Source organism: Ambystoma mexicanum, chromosome 1p, assembly GCF_040938575.1.
Source record: "Ambystoma mexicanum isolate Mex_15411 chromosome 1p, UKY_AmexF1_1, whole genome shotgun sequence".
Taxonomy (NCBI): Eukaryota; Metazoa; Chordata; class Amphibia; order Caudata; family Ambystomatidae; genus Ambystoma; species Ambystoma mexicanum.
In genome coordinates, this window is record NC_090921.1 from 1,464,495,419 (window position 1) to 1,464,517,610 (window position 22,192).

Here is a 22,192-nt window from a genome sequence, read left to right on the forward strand (position 1 = left end):
AACACTTATCCTAGGCAGTCCTATGTCTTCCAATGTTTCCGTTATCTCCCCATGGCTATTTCCCTCTTCATCTCCATATAGCAACTTATAATAATTTGCAAACTCCTGATTAACTCCCACTTGGGTGTCCACTACACTACCATCTTCTCTCATTATCGTTCTGATCGTAGGTCTGGGAGTCTCGCTCTTGTATAACCATGCCAAAAGCCGTCCTGTTTTATCCCCTCCCGCATGCTGTCTTTCTATATACTTTTTGTAGTTGAGGTTGCACAGTCTTTCCCAATGTTCCGCACATTTCTGCTGTAATTTAAGCACCAGCTCCATGTCTTCACTTCCTACCTTTAATGCCTTTTCTAGTTCCCTTTCTGTTCCTTGTAGGCCAGCCAAAACCCCACCTTGTAGGCCTTTTGATTTTGCTATAGCTACCCCTCGCATCACTACCTTAAAGGCTTCCCATAATGCACTTGCCGAGTCAACGCTGCCCGTATTCGTCTCAAAGTAGTATGTAATCTCATCTCTTATATCCTCCGTAAAAACAGGGTCCTTAAGCGCCTCTGCTCGGAGGCGCCATGTTGGAATCCTGCCTGAGTAATCTCTGTTATTACCTCCGGCGTAGCAAAGATATAGTCTAACCTTATATGTAGCTGCTGCCGGCGGAGTAGTGCGAATAGTGCCTCTCTTGGGGGTATTTCATTCTCCACACATCCGCCAGACCAGTCGTCTAGCAGTGTTTGCCGTGCTCTAGCCGCTGGGGCGGGTCTATCAATCTTACCATCTGATCTATCTACCTTTGGGTTTAATACACAGTTAAAACACCCACCCCAGATCACCGCACTACCCATACACATCCCAAGGTTGGTGCACAGAGTTCTGAAATACGCCGCCGTGTTCTTGTTGGGGGCGTACGTATTTACAACGCTTATCTCCCTATTCTCCACTAATCCCCTCAATATGACCATCCTCCCATCCGTTCCCACCACTTCCTGTATTAGTTGAAACGGGACATGCAGCGCCACCCAGATGAGTACTCCTCTAGCATAAGCAGAGTATGTCGAGCCCGCCACAACCCCTTTCCATTTCTTCACAACCATCTCCATCTTTTCCCGTGTCAGATGTGTCTCCTGCAGCAGCGCAATGTCTATCTTTTGCCTGCGCAGGTACAACATGACCTTATTCCTCTTTAGATAACTGTTAAGTCCTCTGACATTCCACATGATTATTTTAAGGTCCTCCATGGCCCGTTAGAGTTCACTTTTCCCTCTCACCGGTGCGATCCAGATCCCACTTCCGTCTCAATCTATCTAGGCTCATTCCCCAATTCAAACTTCCTACAACTACAAACACTCCAAACATCCCTTCCCTCCGCCCTCCCGCCTCCCTTCCCCAACAACATCCTCCCCAACTGTTGCCCAGCTCCATCCCTGGTTCTCAGGCCTCCCCGCATCTAGCCCTTTCTGGTGAAACCCGTACTCGCGGCTCAGCAGGGTGAGGCCGCCCTATTGGCTGCCTTATTACTAGTTCTCAGGGGTAGGTAACCGCGATCCTGCTGCTCCTATTTGTTTAAAGTCGCTACGCCTAATGCTCTCATGTTTATGTGCGCCAATATATATCACATTATAGTCCACCAAAGTCATAAAGTTCAAGGGCTGCACCTCATCTATCGAGTACATCAAGGCTCTATGGTATATTCCCACCCGCGCAATGTACATGATACAATATCTTCACTTATCGTGCTCTTGGCCATCCTGTCCCCCATCTTGTGCCGGGCAGCCCTGTAAGTCCAACCACAACGCTGTTTCCTCCGGGGTGTCAAAAAACAACGCTCTGCCTTTGTGCAGAACTTTCAACTTCGCTGGGTACAACAGCATGTACCTAATATCCGCTGCACGTAATCTTCTCTTGACCGCCACATAACTATATCTCTGTCTTTGCACCAGCATAGTATAGTCAAGGTATACTGTGATCTTAGAGGAAGCTCTTTCTATCGTCCCGCCCTTGCGAAAATACTCGAGGATCTTTTCCCTATCTTTGTAATTCAAGATTTTCGCAATTATCGGCCGCGGAGGAGCTCCAGGCCTTGGTTTCCTCATCAGGGCTCGGTGTGCCAGCTCTACCGTGGACCCCTGAGAGAGTTTGTCCGCTCCCACTTCTTGCAGGATCATGTTCTCCACGTAGTCCGTGGGGTCTTGGCCCTCTTCTCCTTCTGGCAGGCCAACCACCCGGATGTTGTTCCGTCTCGCCCGTCCTTCTGCTTCCTCCACCCTATTTTCGAGGTTGGCGACATTTTGTTTGAGCACATGGACCTCCTTCGCATTGTTCGTGCTTACTTCCGTGTTAGTCTTCACTGTGCTTTCCTGGCCACTAGTTCTTTCTGCCAGCGCCCTGACGTCCTGTCGCAGGAGGGTAACTTCAATTCCTGCAGCATCTATTTTGTTCGCCAGAGCTGTCCGTAGTTCTGCCATTGCCGCACCCCACCTAGTGCTTAGGTCCGTTATGGCCGCTAGGACTTGTTGGTTTTCTCCTTCGGGGGCGTCATCTCCTGATGCTTCCCCCGTTATTTGTACTGGGGTCGGAGGGGTCCGTTGTGCCTTGGCAAAAGTGTCCATGGTGGGTTGCTTACTCCTGGCTTTCAGCCCCTTCACCGACATCTTGCAGTCTCACTTCGTATCTTATATCAGCTCTCCTGTATTTCAGTGTATTCCAGTTCATTGTCTTGGAGCCTTCAGTGGCCCATGCTGCAGGGCGGCCCGCAAAATTAAGCTTGGAATGGGCTGTGTCCTCCCACGTCTTCCCTACGAGCAGTATTTCAATTGCATATTTCAGGGGCCCGTACTCCCACTCCATTTTATCCACCTTTTCCTAGCAACGTGTCATCTTGGGCTCCATGTACATTTTGCAGGTCCCAGTGTCTGTTAAAGCTGACAGTGTTGCAGCAGTTTATAAATGACAGGCCAAAGACCACCTCCAGTGCTTATTCCGCACTATGTTGCGCGTGGCCTTGCTCCACAGTCCCGGTGCCACTATACAGCTCAAACTTTGCTTCTATTGAATGTCTCAGCCGTGGATGGGGTTAATTCTCGGGTGCGCGATGTAACAGGGCAAGCTCACAGTGCACTTCGATCTATTGTTGTCGCCAGACTGAGCGGCCCTAATTTCGGCCGTATTCCGATGCAGTTCGCGCGCAAGTCTGCGCACCCAATGCTCCGTCGCCATGCAGGGGAACTCAATCTGCTATCTTGTACTGTTCGTTACAGCCTCGTAACACCGTTCCTTGTGCCCCGTGCGTAGATGCACCTTTACTGGCAACAGCGCTCAGGGCCACGCTGCCCACCAGCACATACAGTTCTCAGTCCGTGTTTTCCCATATCTTTTGCGTTTGCCCGCTCCACAAGCCGCAGATCTCAGAAGTCGTCGTGCTCAGCTCTGCCTTCATGAGTGGCTGGGAGCCGCGCCAGAATTCAGCGTTTATTGTTACTTTGTAACCATCCACGGGCACTACATTACTTCAAGCTTACTTTAACGCAATGTTCACTGCTTACTTCTGCCAGCCGACTTCCTTGCGCTCCGTGCAGGTTCCGCAGAATCCTGCTGCCTCTGTGGGGGGCCGGGAGCCGTGCTAGAACCCGGCATTCCTCTGTTGTTGTTGCAGCAATCTCCGGTCGCTACATGTATCCGGGCCCGGGGGTGCCGCCTCGTTATTATAGCTCAAAGCAAGGTTTGCCACACATTGTTGCTGGCAGCAGTCTCCCTCGCACTCCGTGTAGTTCAGCAGGAGTCGTTTCTTAGCAGGGCTGCAATTATGCTCCCTTTGTTGTCCGCCATCTAGGCAACAATTTATTCACACAGCCGCCACTTATAAAGTCTCTTATCTGCCGATCCGCAGACACAATTTACTTGCTCTTCAGGATTCTTGCAGTACATATGTTCCGATGCCCGTCCCTTCAGTTTCTAAGCGCGAACAGCATTTTTGAAGCGTAGTTTCTCGGATGAATGTTGGATCAACAGGAGCCCAGCACGAAAACAAGTCCTAGTCCATGGCTAGAAAGCCACGCCCCCTGAGCTGCCAATAGTTAACAATCACTAGGCAGGCTTACTCTGTCCCAGGGTTGCTTCATCCTCTGTACGGTAGGCCGAATGCCACCTCAGTAGCTATAAAAGACATGTATTCTCCCTCTTCATAAGACAACAGCTGATGATGCAGCTTTTCTAACAAATTACCGCCCCATTCACTTCAGCCCGTTCATTACCGTCACCCAATTTTGTTACTGGTGTGAATCAAACAACCTGCTCCACATACACCAATCAGGATTCCATCCTGATAGAGGGACTCAATCTTCCCTCCTCTTTATCAAGCATGAGGTAATTCAGTCCTTGGACAGCAAAAGCTTAGCGGTCCTCATTCTTAAGGATTTGTCAGCCTTTGATGCTCATCGCCATGCCACCTTGCATGACCGCTTAAAGAACTCCTTTGGCATTATTAACAGTGCCCTTTGTTGGATGTTTTCCTTCCTTCTAGACAGACAAGTGGTCTAGCCCCTTTTTGTTGGAGGGATGAGTTTACAACTCTGAAGTCACCAAGGCTCCGCCTTTTCTTTTCAACACATACCTGCAGCTAGTGGCTTAGCTCGCTGACCCTTTTTCTTGCGCCTTCCAGACCTATGTGGATGACAGGCAGATTTCCTTCAGGCTGAGCGGGATTGCAATCATGTTTCCAGTTTGATGACCACCAGCCTCTCCTTGTCCACAACTGGATGTCTGTAAATCACCTCTGTCTTGCAGGACCTTCAGCTCTCAAAGAATTCAGACTTCCAACAGCATTTGCACAAGAGAATCCTCCCTTTTCTGAACTTTATCCACAAGGTAAAAGCAACTGGGGCCATGTTTCTACCTATAATTGATAACAGTAACAGTCTCTACCTTTGTCTCCGCAAGGCCCACTCCATCAGCTACGGGTCATACAGAACAAGGCATCTATGCTTGTCCTTGGACTGAAGCCTAGAAACCACATCAAGCCTGCCCTGAAATACCTCCACTGGCTCCCAGTCGAGGCCCGGATTACCTTTAAAACCTTGGCTATCTCACCAGTTGCTTATGGTCTGCTCCTTCTAGATCCCTAACATTCTCGCAGCCTGATAGGAGCAGGAGGTGCAGCAGGACTGCCTTGGCCAGTCTCTGGAATGATCTACCGACATCCCAAAGGACAGAAGACTTGCTGTCCTTAGTTTGTTTCAATGTGTGTGTTTGATCTTGCCACACGCTCTCCCTGTTCCCTCTCCTTTCACACATCCCTTCCGTTCCCATGCCCTTGTTAGAAATGAATGTTCTAAGGCTGGGAAGATCTGGCACCCCCTTTCTTCCCAAATTATACGTGAGGCACCGCAAGTGACTGTATTTACAGATGGCACCTTACAAATCACGAATAAACTAACAAATCACGAATAAACTAATAACCAAATGAATAAGCAAAGCAAATATGCCCAAACATGGTCCCTAGTCACATTTCTATGCACCGACAATCTCACCCCACATTAAAATGAACAATTCGGCTCATAAAACATCAACTCTGAATTATTTTTTTTAAATCACAAAAGCAACAATGTTCTTGCTCATTGGTTATACACCAATTGGACGTTGCTGCCTTTAAGGAAAGAGCATGGCTTCTGAGATACTGTTACCCATCTTAAATAGTTCAACATTCCCACCTGACGATTGCAGATTATATACTGTTTATCAGTGAGTGGGTTTGGAGCTAGGGTTTTCAGATCAGCGTGGAAGCTGCACGACCAAAAAAATGTTTTTTTTGTTTGGCCAAAGATGAACACCTAGCCTTAGTAACCTTTATCTTCTATCATTCCTTAACCCTTTCTACCCATAGGCTCCATTGGCCAACCGTATTGTGGTAATTGTGAGCTTCTTGACAGTTTAAGGAAACCTGAAGAGCCAGCATCCTTCTGCCTTGTTCCCATTCTGCCCAGAGGTAGAAGTGCAACAGTAAAGTAGTCAGAGGCACAGCAGCGGAGTCAGCCATGCCCCACTTAGGAGAGCCATAATGCTAGTTTTCCCCCCTCCCCGCACCATGGGATTTATACTGTGCAATTGGAGGGGAGTTGGTTCCTGGCTACCAGCATTGACTACAGCTACCAGAATTCCCTGAGGCCAAAATTGGTACTAATCAGCAACAACTGAACAGACTGCCTCCCTGGAGATTGCAAGAGGCATGAAAGCGCTTGGAGTAGAAGAGCAACTGAGCTGCAGAAGGTACACAAAGCTGGGAACTAGAGTGTGTGCCTCACCCCCTCTTTTTTCTAATTATTGTATTATATGACTGTCTTGGATTTTGGGTTTTGTAATGATAAAAACAAGTATTTATTGACTATATTATCTAAATAAAAAAAATACAATGGTATTTTAGCAGTTAATATAAAGGTCAATGATGGAATACAAAATAGAAATATTATTTTGATTAATACTTACTAGAACCTCTCACATTCCATTATAAATTATTTTATTAAGACAGTAATCATTATTTTACAAGTGTTTACCCATGATTCAAATAATTGGAATATTATTGTGGCAGGGGACTTCAATTCTACTTGTTGAACCGATAGAGGTGATAGGGTCAATATTGAAAATTGGAGCTAACCAACATCAAATCCTAAGGACTTGAATGGTGAGAATTAGACAAAGTTGTTCCAGGATTGCTTAATGGGATTGTAAAGGGTGATAACCCGAGCAAACATATGTGGTGCAGTGGGATACTGGGCTCTAGTATCGATTATATTTCCATGACATCAGAAATATTTGGTGAATGTATTTATTTTCGATTCAAGGAAACAGAATTAAGTGACCATGATATGTTGATTGCCAACTTAAACTTCAATGTCGTTTCGAATGTGAACCCTGGATTGGTACATTTAAAAATGTACTTCAAAATGAATTGAATCATTTTTCATGAAGCAAACACACGTATTTCCATTTAACGGCTCAAACTGTTTTTTAACTCCCCGACTCTAGCCGAAAAAATAGAGGAATTTCTATTAGATAACTTCACAAATGTTGTTGCTCGAAGTATAAGAACGTTGTCATCAGGAATAGCAATAAATAAACCGAGAGCTCATTGTTATGATGTGATAGTAGAACTAAAGAAACGTGAACTCAGATTAGGCATGAGATACATTAAAAATGTGTACATTTCGCATAATGATAAGATTGAGAAGCTACGTATATTATGCTCACAATGTAAGAATTGGCTTAACAGTTATCACCATATTCATTTCCAGAAGGATGGAGAAATAATGCTCAAAGCTATTACAAGAAAACAATCCTCTAACTTCTGGATTCTCATTTATAAAATGGGAAAGACTCAATCAGAAACGCAATGTACTCCTATTAGTGAAGAAATCTGGGATATCTTTTTAGATCAGTATAACCTTTCATGTCAGAAGTACAGAGCTCCTAATAAAGAGCTGCATTGGTAACTCAATTTCGATTTAAAAGACGCTATGGGTAGAATTAGGAAATCATCAAGCTGTAGTAACTATGTTATATGGGCTTTTATCTTGTGCAGTTTGTTCAAAAATATTGAACATATGAAAAAAGACACCAGAATCATCAAAGCTTTCCCATATGATACCACTATATAATAAAGGAAACAAGAATAACCTGTAAAATGATTGACTAATAGCACTTTTGGACGCTGAAAGCTAAACATTTGCCTCCTTGATTCTAAATCTTGAACATGGCTTGAACATGGAGCATTTAAAACAGGCTGCCTTGCTAAAAATCAAACCGGCTTCATAAAGGGATTCAGCACAAAACTAAATGCTCTTATTATTGATGCCTTCCAACAAATAGGATGGCAGAAAGATGCCCCTCCATTATTTGTAGCTTGTATTGATCTTTCATTGGCTTTTGACATGGTAAACTGATCGCACCTTTGGCCTAAATTAAGGAGATGTCAGATTCTGGATGGTTTACTTGCTATTCTCTCTTACTTGCATTCGGACACACACATTTAAGTTAGTACAAACAAACAAGGTGCTTTAACAAAGGACATTTCTACAGATAGAGGATTACAGCAGGGATCTCTATGTTTCTGATGAAGGGGATTTTTTGAAGAAGGTGGCCTTTATTTCCCCTCGATTAGAATCACTTAAGAATTGTTGGCTAGCATATGCTGTTGATGTTATCCTTATGGATCACACTCAGCTAGGCTTAGAACATTTGATTAATGCCTTTCACAAATAATTATGGAACATTATTTGGTGATTACGCCCAGTAAAACAAAAATAATATGATTATTATGAATTGGGTAAGATATCACATGGATTTATTTGGAAGCTAGGTAATAGCCTATTACAATTAGTAAATTAACTAGAATACCTGGGGTTCCATTAGCATGATACGCCTAGCAAAAATTCCATAATTGCAAATTTAAAGGAGAAGGCAATACTACTTGTCACAAAAATGAAGCATGTAAATCAGAAATACGGAAGATTCTCAATATTTCCTTTAATTTACTTCTATAATATAAAGGTCATTTCTTTCTTAATATATGGGCTGGAAATTGAACTTTTGATGGGAGATATCGATCCGAATAAAATCAAAGGCTATTGGTGGAGGATATTGTCCCTGCCAAATTATTTTCCAGCAGCCATTATTAGGTACACATTAGGTCTTGTATATCTAAAAGGTTGGTACCAATGTGAAGTTTTACAATTTTATAAATATTTCTGAGATCCACCTCGGAGCTTACTTTTTGATACATTTTGAAATGATAATCTGTGATCGAAATAGAGGGGTGTTTACCAATTATGTTAATAAATGTGAATCTATTTTAATTACTCTCCGTCTGCCTATGACGCCATTGCTACTAAATGGTAAAGAAATAAAAAAGAAACTGTTTGAGAAGGACTGTAGATACAATCCTGAAATAAAAACTGTTTTAGAATTATACACTACGAGAAGAATCTTAGTATTATACTGCAATATTTACAAAACTTCCCTAATGCCTATTGGAGAACCACGTTTTTATGCTTTGCACTGCATTTTTGCCTACAGGTGAAGTACATAGTATTAGAAACAAAGTAAATCCTATGGCAGCTATTTGTTCATATTGCAAACATGCATATGAAAATAGATGCTTTATAATTTCATTGTGAAATGTCTGTTTTTATCTAATTTGAGGAGTGTCTTGTTTTTTCAAAATGTGTACATTGTTGTTGAATTTTGCTATTTGGCAATGAAATACGTTTATCAATTGCTGTGATACAATATGTATATAGAAAAGAGTAATCACCCTAATATGAACATAGTGTCGGTGTCGTTACTGACTACGGTTCATCCTATGAAGATGAATACATTTGTCATTTAATAGGGGTATAGTGGTTATATGGATGAATTTGAATGTACTATTATGTAATATTTTATGACAGAATTGTATGTAATGTATTTGTCTTTGTTGTTCTTTATTAGTATTGTATTGATGTTTTCCCTTTGTCTGTTTCCCAATATTGAATAATGTGAAATGTTTGTTTTAAACCAACTCATTAAATAAAAATACAAAAATAAAAAATTTGACAGACATATGGGGAGACATGTCCATAAATATCTGGTGCACCACATAGTGCTGGTGTGATTTATTGTCAAGGAGAATGCATCTTAGTGTTGGTCTTCATGATGATTCTGGTTCGGGTGTGGTCCGTGATTGAGAACTGGTGAGTACTGAGAGGAAACCGACCGATTCCTTGAGAAACAAGGACTCGGGGGGCCTTACTTGGTCAACTCCCCACACCACGATATGGCTTGCCCTGATTAACATGCCCCAGAGCAGTGCTCAGAACTTGCATGGAAAGCCGGAAAGCCTGAAGATGATGAAACTGGTTTCCCGCTGCAGGATGGGATGAGCAGGCGGACAACAGAATTCAACCTGCTGCAGGGAATGCAGGTGGAATTAGCCAGCCTGGCGATTCTGAAGAAAAAAAACAACAGAAGGCCAGAGAGGACAGGGGAAAAGGAAATCGGAGGCAGGCCAGGGCGGGTGGAAGATACCCAACAGGCACCACAGATAGGAAGGAAAGGGAGAAAAGCAGATGGAATGGCAGAGGGAAATCTGGAGCTGTGAAGACAACCACAAACACGGGTAGACACTAGAATCTGGAGTGTTAAGACACATCTTCCCCATGAAGGCAAGGCCTTTTATAGCCCAGCTGGTGCATAGCGTTGTGGCAAGCCAGCAGGTGTTGTTGCTATGGAGGCCGGGGAAAATGCTTCACACCACAACGGTACCAACACCCTGATGCAGAATTACAAAAATGTTGGAGCCCATGGGTCGTGCCTTCCCCGGACTCATGCCACAGCCTTCAGGCCTCCTCTGCCCTGTCTACCCCCTGCCACAAACAGACCTCCTGTCAGGGAGGTGCCACTGATGACCGAGGCGCCACGTGCATCCAGAGCCAAAAAGTAAGGAACCGGTTGAGCACTGGGCGTATCACATATATCACCTTTTTCATTCAAACATGTGTGGAAGTAATTTCTAATGCATGCATATGAATATTAGAAGATGTGCAGAGTATTTAAAATACATTTTCTCTGCATCTCATGACAGATGGTTTGATAAGCATTAGACATGTGGACAACTGTAGGAAGTTGCTTCTGCTTCTAAAGTAATCCACATTGTGTATCTTAAGGCACTTAAAGGTAGTCCAGTCACCGCCGTGCGTGCGTGCGTGCGTGCGTGCGTGCCCGTGTCCTTTTGGTAACCTGAAGTAACACAGATAAATAATTATGTTTGAATACGTGGCCTTTTGGTCTTATAACTTACATGGCCCGCATACTTTTATGTCAGAATTATGTGATACGATATATATGTGACATGGATCACTTAAAACATACGTTATTTAAGTAATTTTTCATTGTGGCCTCTTGTTCTGCCCTTTGGCTTTATAAAGGAGACTGGGGTGTGACCCCAATATCAATTGATTTCATTGTAGTATTTTAACGTGGTAAAATAATATATTTACACACTGAGCCTTATCTTACTGTAGTTAACAAATGTCTTTTGTGTCGTATAACACACAGGTTTAGTTATTGTCTCAATTGCTGAATAAGACATACGTCAACTCGATGGTCCTGAGGAAGGTGTGTCAAATCAAATTCAGAAACGCTGAAACGTACATGTGCAATGTTTTGCACATTTTTTTAAAAAATAGGCTTCGTTGTACAAAACGTACAAATGTTTGTCATTGATTTCTGCATCGACTATTCATTTTCTTTTCATAAATATTTGTATGCCTGATGCTTTTTTCCCTCTAATAGAGGTCTATTCTTTTTGCTGTATACTTGGGGTTAGTTATATGGAAACCTCTTGTTCATTTTAGTTAGATGGTTAGACCGTTTCCGTTCATTAATTGTGTGTATATTTGTAAGACTCTTGTGCATTTAAATAATTAACTTTAAAATGACACCAACTAAATGGGAATAGGATTTTTTTTAATTAAAACATTCTGAATTTGTCTTTTAAGTATGTTAATGACCGTTTGAACCTTTTTTGCACACACATACAGAGTGAGCTTAATGGTCCGAATAGTATCTTTTTGAAAATATATAAATGTAACACTTCAAAATACATAACCATTTGATTCCAGCAGGGATGCAACTGTTGTCTTTGTGTGTATGAAAGAAATCAGCAAGAACAGGGTGGCTGCAAGCGGGAAGAGAAAGCAATGAGCAGGAGCGGCTACAGCTGCTCTAGGGTGGAGGATGGGAAGGCAGGCCAAGGGCCTCGCAGAGATAGGGGTGGGAAGCAAATGGTACCCGAGAATGGGACAATGGGTCAACTCAGGTTCAGGCTCCATTCTGCCAACATGTCTGTTTCAAGTGAAGCCGCTGGTCTCTGGTGCATGCGCACAGACCACAACACTACATGCTCAGACATGCACTCACCACTGCTGTCTTTCCCCCTTCCTTTGCTTTGTGGGTAGGGGGTCGTTTCCCCAAATGCCAGGCAAAGCTCTATCTTGGAAGCAAGTCCCATCCCCTAGCTAGGTGCAGGATCTTGGTTGCCCCTATGATGATCGACAGTCATCCTGGTTTGGTTTTCTTAGATTTCAGTTTAGACGTAACAGCTGGTAGAGCTTCGTTGTTTCGCTCCAGTACTTAATCATGGTTTTGCTGCTTAGCAGCTGAACAGGAGCCCGAATAAACTGATTTTTCCTTTAAAAGAACTTCAGGTAAAATTAAGAGGTATGCTTCAAAAAGATCCAAAGAACAGTCTGGAACTGTAAAAAATGGTTATAAAAATTAGTGGAACTCTCAGCAGTAAAAGAGAAAAGCAGCAGAACTAATTTCCCCGCTCACTTTAACTTCTGCCAGCCTAGAACCTTCCGAACTCATTATATAGTGGAAAATCTGGACGGTTCTGCAAAATCATCAAAAAAATCTATTTTGTTGACAGACGTTACAGAATGGTGAACATCCATCAAACTTAACCGAGTGCAGGCTCTTGACTTAAAACCAACAGAACGACAGGGGTATGTCTCACCCCGGTTAATGGTTCCACTTTCACTGAGGGGATGCATAACAATAATACTGTCGGTGAGGTTCTGAACCTCATGAGGTGCGTTATTAGCATCGCCCGTGTGCCAGTGACTAATTCAAGGTCTAATTACGGTACCTCTCCAACACACTGAACCCAGTGTAGTATCATACAATTCTAAGCACTGAAAAATATTAAGCATTACATTCGTTTATTGAAATATAGTTAAGCCCAAAAGAATAACAACTTTCTTTGGAAAGTCTATTTTTCTTAACTGGATATTGCAAAGGTCAAAAGGAGAGAAAAATCTCCTTTAGCCCGCCTTAAAAGTCTGCCAACCTGCTCACATGCACAAGCAGCCGGGCACAATGTAAATGCAATACAGCATGTTGAATCCATCAACATTGGAATATGATTTTTGCAACAGAAGAATCAGGGTCGTGGACTTGTCTTGGTTTAAGATGCCCCAGGATGATGCCAACTTGCAACGATGATCTAGACGGGTCCGTAGAAACGCCTATACGCCTCATGAAAGCCAATATGATCGGCCAACTCGTCACAGTCTGGGTTCAGCTCACACACCTCGCGGTGGGATTCCAGAGGCGCCCCGTAGACATCATTAACTCTATAGAATAACAAAAGATGCATAAAAAGTTATAAAATAGTGCTAACCAGGGACCATTAAAAAATATAATTGCGAAAAAAGTCATACGGTTTGGGTGAATGGAGACAATCTATACATGTAATTTCCCCCTCGAATTGTATGTGAGGTTCTTTAGTTCACCAATGGATGAAAATACAAATGCCTAAATGCAAACCACCTAGGTAACTGAAGTTAGGCATGAGGATGGTTTACAGCTTTTAAAATGTCCAGGCGTTTTCACCAGAACATTGCCATTCATTCTAACTACCCAATGCAGAAGGCTTCACTTTCAGTAGATTGCTGAAGACACATCCCATACACATGCTGGCTTGTAAAACTATTTCTTTGAATGTTCAACTAAATCTGTTGATATATAAAATTTGTGATCGATATTTTAGCAAGAGTAAATATGTTTTGTGCCCAAGCTACTTATTGGAGGTGCAAAATGAAGTGTTAAAACAGGTGAAATCGCTCTAGCACATACTTTACACCGTATGGTGCAATTATGAACGTAATGGTTAGAATGGCCTAATTTTTAAGGACAATAAATGGGCTCTTATTGCAACTCATGTCACTCTTAATAAATAGTTACTCAGATACATTTAATATTGTTAGAGGCTGTCGTGTAGTCATGGTGATGCATTATGTTAATTGAAGCTTTTTAGGGGCAGAGTGTGATGTTTGAACAAGGCCTACCCTGCAAATGTGAGATATCAAGGAGGTTGAGTGAGAAGAAGGAGCTTCGGCCAGGTAGGGGAACAAATTTGGAAATTTTGAGGAGTTTGGAGGCTAGGAGGTAAAAAGGAACATCACAAGATCACAAGATTGAAGGGTGAGGGAATCAAATGGTGGTTGTAGGAGATGGCCAAGAGTTTGTAGAAGGAAGTCAACATCAGAAGGAGGAAGGAGTATAGAATCTGAGGGGACTGGGGAGACGAATCAATAGGTGGTGGAAGTAGGTGGATATCAGAAACTGGAAGGAGAGAATCGGGAGGCGGTAGTAGCACACCTAAAGGAGAACCTAACCAGTCAGATAAGGAAGGTTTGAGTGGGTAAGCGTAGCCCATGGCATGGGCTAGAGTTGAGATCCCAAACCAAAGGGGCTCAAATCCTCAGTGGGAGGAAGGAGGAAGGAGGAACAAGGGTGTGTCTTGCTATTGAGGAACAGGAGCAGCACAGGAGTAGAAGGTGCTGAGGAGGGTTAGACTCAGGAACCTAGTGCAGGTAGCTCATCGCGGCCCCCCAAATCCTGCGTCTTTGATAATCCAGATGACACCCCCCTCACCCCCACCACTTTCTCCTTAACCAATTGGAAAGGAGAAGAATGTGGCAATGGCTTTAAACCCGGGAGCAGGAACCAAGGAGAAGAATAACTGAGAGGACCAGGAGAGAAGGGTGCTGGAACCCCTTAAATCCAGGACTAAATTAGAAACCCCAAGATGACGGACGATGAAGGGGACAGCAACACTCCTCCCTCTCACTTAAGCCCTACACTAAGAACTCAAAGAAGAGAAGAACCTGAAGAGTATCAAAAACATAGTGTGAGTAATTATAGCCCAAATTAATATCACGTGGTGAACCCCTGAGGGACAAAGGAAAGGAAGGGTGTGCACATCCCTTTAAGCCTGGAGGAAGACATGGGTACGGGAAGACTCATTGCTTTTCTTTATTTGCATTTTTTGTCTTCCTGTTTGTTAATTTGGCCAATCTGTAAACATTTCCCAGAATAAAAGACACCAAGGTAAACTACACTTTCATCTTGGCCTTCTTAAAGGTCTGGTAACCTTTATGACAATATATTAAACACATTTAAGAAGTTATATGAGCTCATTTTCATAGAGCGGAGGTTTTCGGGATATACAATCTTTGCTTCATAGGTATTCCATCCTTTCTAAGCGAGTATTACTTCACCAGATGTCTGCAGAAGGATACCATAAACATAGTTGGGGCTCATTAAAAGTTTGGCAGTAAACAGTAAAAGTGGCAGTAACAGAATTACTGCCACTTTTACGACAATGCCAAATTACCAACGTGTTGCTAATTCCACTGGCAGAATTACCACTGGCAGAATCACTGCAGTGGAATTACAGCCGACATCCGGCAGGATTAGTGCCAGGGCTAATTCTACCGGTGGAATAACTGCCAGAACCATAAATGGTGTTTCGACTGTATTACAAATTGAAAAACAGCTGAATTACCACTGAAGATCGGCAGTAATTCAGCCAATACCACAGTGCAGTTACAATGCTGTGACTTTCCCTCCACTGAAAAGGTGCATGTAAATGCACATAGGTGATTGAAATCAAGTCACAGGTGCACCCAATCCACTCAGGGGGAGTGTATAAGGCCCACACCTTCCCCAAGCACACATCCAAGCAACATGCAGCCACAAGCAGACGCTGATTATGGGATCCACAACTTGATACCAATCATCCAGCTACAGCAGCATACTGGACCCCAGCAGGGAAGGAGACAGGCACCACAAAGACGCAGGAGACATGTGCTGCACAGGGCACCCATTCCACGTGTCCGCCCAATCCCCTAGGACATTGACAGACAACCAATTAGTGATACTCTATCGTTTGGACCGTACCACCATCACAGACCTGCCCACCCTGATCATGGCTGATCTCCAGAGCACCACCCCAATCAGAACTGCCACCCCCACCCCCGGTAAAGCTTCTGTCCAACCTACACTTCTGTGTCATGGGCAAATTCCATAACACTGTTGGGACGCTGCATGGAATGTCAAAGCCAATTTTCTCAAAGGTGCTGGAACAAGTCCTGGATGCGCTCATGAAGCATGCTCATCAGCACATCTCAATGCCAAAGACCCAGGTGCAGATGCACGTAGCAAATGCACGTTTCGATGCCATTGCACAGTTACCTGACATGACCGCAGCAGTGGATTGCACACATGTGGCATTCGTACCCCCAGGCAATGGAGCAGGCATACCAGAACAGGAAACAGTTCCATTAAATGAATGTCCAAATGACATGTGATGCCGACCTCCCAATCAGCCACTGCCGCGCCCGATGCTGTGGTGCCACACATGATGCCATAATACTGAGGGAAAAAGCCTGCCAGGGTACATGGACACACACAGAGGGCAGCGTACCTGGATTGTGGGTAAGTGGTAGTAGTATATCTGACAAAGACATAGCGCAATGACACACACATAGAGAACAGAATGAGAAGTAATGTGAGCAATCTAAAAGTCCCATAATGTATCACCAAGAAAGCAATGAACAAGCGATGTGCCATGACTGACTTACCCCAGTACACAAAATGACCTCAGGTGACTCCACAGGACATAATCAGTGGCACCAAGCAAGGCACCTGTCAAAGTGATTCCCTGCCAATGCATGGTCATGGGGCGGAAGATGGCCTACCACCATCTCCATAGCGTCAACTGCATGGGTGACGTCAGTGCATAGACGAATACATGATGAACGATGTTGCAAACTCTGTGAATGACTGAAAGTGCACTCTGTAGGCCAATGCCCCTCTAACACAATTGATACAAGGTGCATCATCCACATGCACAGAGGAGCGCACATAGGCCAACGGCACAATAGGCCCATACACATGTATCTCGACAAACAAGTGTCCTTGTTTAACACTGCACATTCAATTTCTTGTAGGTGACTCAGGCTATCCACAGTTACCCTTGCTGGTGACATCTGTGAGGAACCTATAATGCCTATAATGAGGGCCACAGAAGGACCAGGACATGCATTCAGCGCACTGTCGGACTGCTGAAGTCTAGATCCAAATGCATTCACCACACAGGTGGTGCACTCATGTACAGTCCTGAGAAAGTGGGTAAAATCGTAGACATATGCACAATGCTGCACAACATGTGCATACGAAAGAACATACAAAGGCTTCCAGGTGAGGACCCTTCTGCCCCTGGCTCTGATGAGGAAGATGTTGCAGGTGAATACAGGGCTCCTCGGGACATACGTGGGGCGGTGAGGCAAGGACGAATGGCCCGCAAGGACCTCACGGACAACATTATTTGACTTAGCACACACGGACCTCTGACATCACTTATGATTCACTGCATGCACATGTATCACCACCACCATAGAATAAACACTGTACATATTGTCTAGACTCAACTGTGATTTATTTTCAAATCAACACACCATTATCCCCAATTCCATCACCAACCCCCACACCCTGATCCCCAATATCATCACCCACCCCACACGATCAGTCTGTCTCACCTGCTGAACCACTAGCTCTTCCTCTTGTCCCCTTTTTGCGTGGGCAGCGGAGCATGAGACATGCAGCGCTGGGAGCACCTGGGCAGTGTGCTGGTCACTGATCCATCAGTGGGGGTGGCTGACACAGAACTAACTGGCTCACTGCCCCCAGAGGTGTTGCATGGTTACCTTGATGTCCCTGGCCATGTGAGACCGAGATTTGTTCAGCAAGCTCCCCCACCCTCTGGCTGATGAGGGTGTTATGTGCATTTGAGTGCACTGTATTCCGGCACAGCCGGTCAATGCACGTTGCGCATTGCCTGTGAATGGCGCAATTGCTCCTGTGCGATGGCACGCATTTCCACCTCTCATTCCTCGATTCTGTCCAGCCGCTCCTAAATGGCTTGCAATGTGGGGCCCTGCACTCACTCAGGAGATAGTTGGGGGCCCATAGCCTCATTGCTAGATGCCGAGCCTACCTGCTCTTCATGGTCATCCGTGTCCCCTGAGTGCTCGAAGTGGAGGGCACGGCAAGATGACAAGGGGGAGGGGGGAGGACTGCATGGGTGAGAGGCTGTGCAGGGGGGAGGAGTCCAGTGAGACATGTCTCACACGAGACTCTGATTGCATGGTGGCAGTGGGTGTGGTGGGTTGGGCACATGCCTGGATATTGTCAGCACTCAGGTCAGATTGTAGTACTCCTGAGTCCCCTTCAGTGGTGGGGGCAGGGGTTGCCCCTGTTGCAGGTGCAGCTACAGCCCCCATAATGGTCAGAGTAGGCAGTTGAATTGTGGCTGGTGTGCCAGTGGCCATGGAGGTGGATGGTACTGTCCCCTTGGATTTGTTTATTTTTGTGACACTCCTCCTCTTGGCTGGGGCATGCCCTGTGGCCTTTGTAGCGCTTGCTGCCGCCGGTGTGCCAGAGGTACTGACACCTTCAGAGGATTCCTGGGTGTCTTGTGTGCCTGTTGGGAGACATGAAAGTGTGCGTCAATACCTTGGTGGAAATGTGTTAGGTGTGTTGTCATGTAGCGTTGTGTGTGCTATGGTGTTACAGGGGGCTGGGCCACCAGGGGGCATACTTCATGTGACTGACAGTATGGCAGTTTACAGCATTGATGTGCATGCATATGGTCAGTGTGGGGGTCGTGCATTGCTTGGACCATGCAGTCATGTGCATCACTGACATACAGGGCAGGACGGATGCTGCTTGTGTATCCTGTAGTACTGTCATCTGAGGGGTGCCCTGCTAGTTGTGGTGGAGTCATGAAGACATACGGTTGGACATTGTCTCCATGGGGGCCTTGCAGCTATTGTTCAGTTGCAGTGGTTGTTAGCTTTGAGACACATGTCCAGTGATGTTCTTTGCTTGACAGGCGTTACCTGTTTGGTACCATGCTTGCTCTGGTGTCTGTGCATGAGTGACTGCTGTGTGGGCCAGGGGTGGTTGTGATGTGTAATGCAGATGTGTGACAGTCCTTATTACTTGCAGTTCGATGGTGGTTGTTTCGTACGTCTTGCCCGTGCCATCGTACTTGATTGGGGGAGCATGGCTTCCATGACTCATGATGTAATGGCTTGCAGTGTCACATGGATGGTTCATGCATTGCCGTGGTTGCTGCAGCCTGGATGCATGGCAGTTTGTGTTTGTCTACGTACTATTAAGGTTGTTCTGGCAATGGGTCCATCATTCACTCATGTATTCACCAGGCTCTCCCTGGGTGCTGGCTTCGGCATCTGCCAAACCCACACCCTCAAGGCCCACCATGTGGAGCATGCTGCTGACCATCTCCTCCCATGGGGTCAGCTGTAGGGGGTCTACTGCTCCTACACCTGTGGCAGCCATCTCCCTGGAGTGGATGAAAATTATGGTGCAGACTCGTGCCACCTCTTCTTCATGTCATCGTTGTCCCGTGGGATATGGCCTACAGCCACCACCTTGGCCCTTATGTCTGCCCAGATGGCATTCTTACGCTGCTGGGCTGTCTTGTGTTGTTGTGACCCATAGAGCTCCTCCAAAAGGGCCACTACCTGCTCTGCTAGGACTGTTAGCTCCTGATTGATGAATTTGGATTTCCGCACTCTCAAATCAGTTACCTTTCACTTGCCTTTCCCTGCAGACATGATTAGGCTTTCCTCTGGGTATGCATGGCACTTCTACAGTTCGATTTTCAATGGATTGTGTTTTTAAAAGGTGGCCACCGCAGTACTGCCTTTCCCTGCGATGACATTATTTCAGCTGGCAGTAATTCCGCTGGCGGAATTAGTGCTGTTTGGCCCAGCGGTGACAGTTATTCTGCCAAATATGGGCGTATTCACTGTTGGGTACTTAGTTTTCAGCTGTAATTCCGCCAGATGCTACCAACAATGGTGGGTGCGCGCTTCCGCCAAGTTCTAATACAGCATTGATTCAGCCCTGCCAAATTTGCAATGAGCCCCAGTGACTCCTAATCTCAACACCCATTCTTCTGTATTCGCCCTGACAGCAGGCTCGGACAGACCTACAGAGCAATAGACAATGACGGAAGTGCCATCCCATGATTCCAGTACGGGCCAGTTTATTTGGCTAGAATGGACCAATTTTTGGTCAGAGTGGGACAGTTTCATGAGTTACTGTGCAAAAATGTTTTCAAATGTTTTATTTGCAACATATTTTACAAAAAACACACCAATTGGTAGCACTGAATTTGAACTGTAATATGTGATTGTGGGCATGGGCGTAAGACATGGGAGACTGGGGGAAAAATCGCCCCCACAATTTTAAGTAGGGGGGAAACAATGGCATTTATCCCCCCAGAATTTGTCTGTTGTGCACAGTGCCACTATCTGCTGCCTATTCCATTTGTAGCCGTCAGCGTGTAAAAGTACAAGTTCTGCAGGCTAAAAGTACTTCTGCTCGCAGCGTGCCATGCGCCTGCACATTTGCTACATGCTGGGGCATGGGTCGGGGAACAAACTGCATGTGCTCCCGCGCAGTGAACTGCTGCGCAGCCTGCATTTGTCCAGTCAGTGTGTGACTCATTGTCAAAGCGAAGTGGAGCAGCCAGGCAGCGACGTGTGCTGACACTGGGCAGGCAGGCTGGGCCGGCCTCCGCAACAGTGTTTGACTGATTAGCGAGGGAGAGAGACTCGACTCGAGCCAAGGTAAGTGAGTACCAGTGTTTGATGTTTTGTGAAAACAAGGGGGGGCAGCGTGAGTGTGTCATGTCGTGTGAGGACGATGGGGTACAGCGTGGGAAGGCCGCGAGTGGGAGGAGATGAATGGAGCATAGAGATGCCACGGAATTTGCCAGAGTGGTATATAGGTTAAGGGTTCCATTCGAACCTCAGCAGAGGCAAGCATTGGCTGTTTGCATTGGTATTGTATGCAGCGCTGCATTCAAGAGAAAGATACGTAAGTGCACTTGTGTGCATTCAGCATCTCCCACCTGAGATTGTTCGTGTAGGCACAGTGCAGTGTGTCCACGTCTGCCCCTCCCCACCTCCATCTCATGAACCATTGTCTTTGGATAAAGCCCGCCGTGTCGCATTCTTTCTCTTACTCCCCGACATAAAATTAGCAACAATTCATTATGTACTATTGAAATACAGGAGATTTCATAAAAGGACGCTACCTCTTACAAGCGGGTATGTGTGTGGCAGGATCATTCAAATAGCGGGCGTTGCCTGACTCCGATTTTCATCCTTCTAAGGAGGAGGATGTGAGTAAAAGTAAGATGGGTAAATATTAAAAGGTGAGGTTTAATCTTATAAGTCAGAACCTTTACAACTCTGGAAGGGCTGGGGTAGAGTCTGCCACATGTAAGGATTTGCATTGCTCAGGCTTTCATACTTTTAAGCATGATATGACATTTATTACGCGCCTTTACAAAAGTGTTTCTAGGCACAACAAGACAAGGTAGGGAAGACAGAGGGAGGACAAAACCACAGTCTTACTAGGCCTTGTGTCATTTATATATTGTGCAAGTGCGGGGAAGAGGGAGGGTAGAAGTGCCAGGAGGAGAGGGGGATAACATAACAACATTAAAATCAGCACTTGCGAATTTTCATGACAGCCCAGGGTTCCTCAAAAGCCAACAGGACTCAGGTATAGCCATTCTTCATTTTCAGGCCAATGATTAGCCCATTTAAAGGCATTTTACTTCTGGCATCCACTGAAAAGGCCATTCTAACTAAGCCATTTTAATTGCGCCTTTCAACCCTCAGTTGTTGCTGTTGAAATGTGGAGTGCTGGGAGCAGGTAAAACACACTCATGTCTCCCAATATGTGAATACTAGAAAGAAGACCCCTTCATCTATCTTACTGGGGTTGGAACCACACACGCCGACAGGCACAAACACACCTACACACCCACACACCCTGTAGCCAGGGGCCGGCCTCAGCCCTGGTAGTGCACGGGGAAAAACAAAATGTGTGTACACCCCCCCCTCCTCAAGGCTGCAGGGGCACCAAATGTGGGGTTGCGCTGCCACACCAGCACAGGGCCTTTCAAATGTTGCCCTGTGCTGGTGTAGCAGCGAAGTTCTAGTAAAATGAAAAGCCTTGGGGTGACTGGGTGTATTTGAAATCATTGTAGAACGGCATTGGCAGAGCTCTATGGATGTGTCGGCAACCCGATACCAGTGCATACTGCAGGTTAGGCAAGAGGTCCTTTGTGTAAGCCCTGTGGATCTCTCACGACTGTGATAACAGAATGCACTTAAAGGCAGGATATGACGGTATTGCAAACGCTCTGCAGACGTCTCTATACTGGGAGACAGGTGTGGAAAGAAGCACATTGAGGGAGCATGTGCATTTTCAT

General features: G+C 45.2%; 1 protein-coding gene across 1 annotated transcript in view; it reads right to left on the reverse strand.

Annotated features, from left to right (window-relative positions):
* Positions 1-12,729: 12,729 nt before the first annotated feature.
* Positions 12,730-22,192, reverse strand: part of BGLAP (bone gamma-carboxyglutamate protein) — a 52,797-nt gene continuing 43,334 nt past the window's right edge. The window contains exon 4 of the mRNA XM_069650065.1: positions 12,730-13,160. Within this exon, the coding sequence (XP_069506166.1) occupies positions 13,031-13,160 (130 nt within the window). The 3' untranslated portion in view covers positions 12,730-13,030. The remainder of the gene's footprint in view (positions 13,161-22,192) is intronic.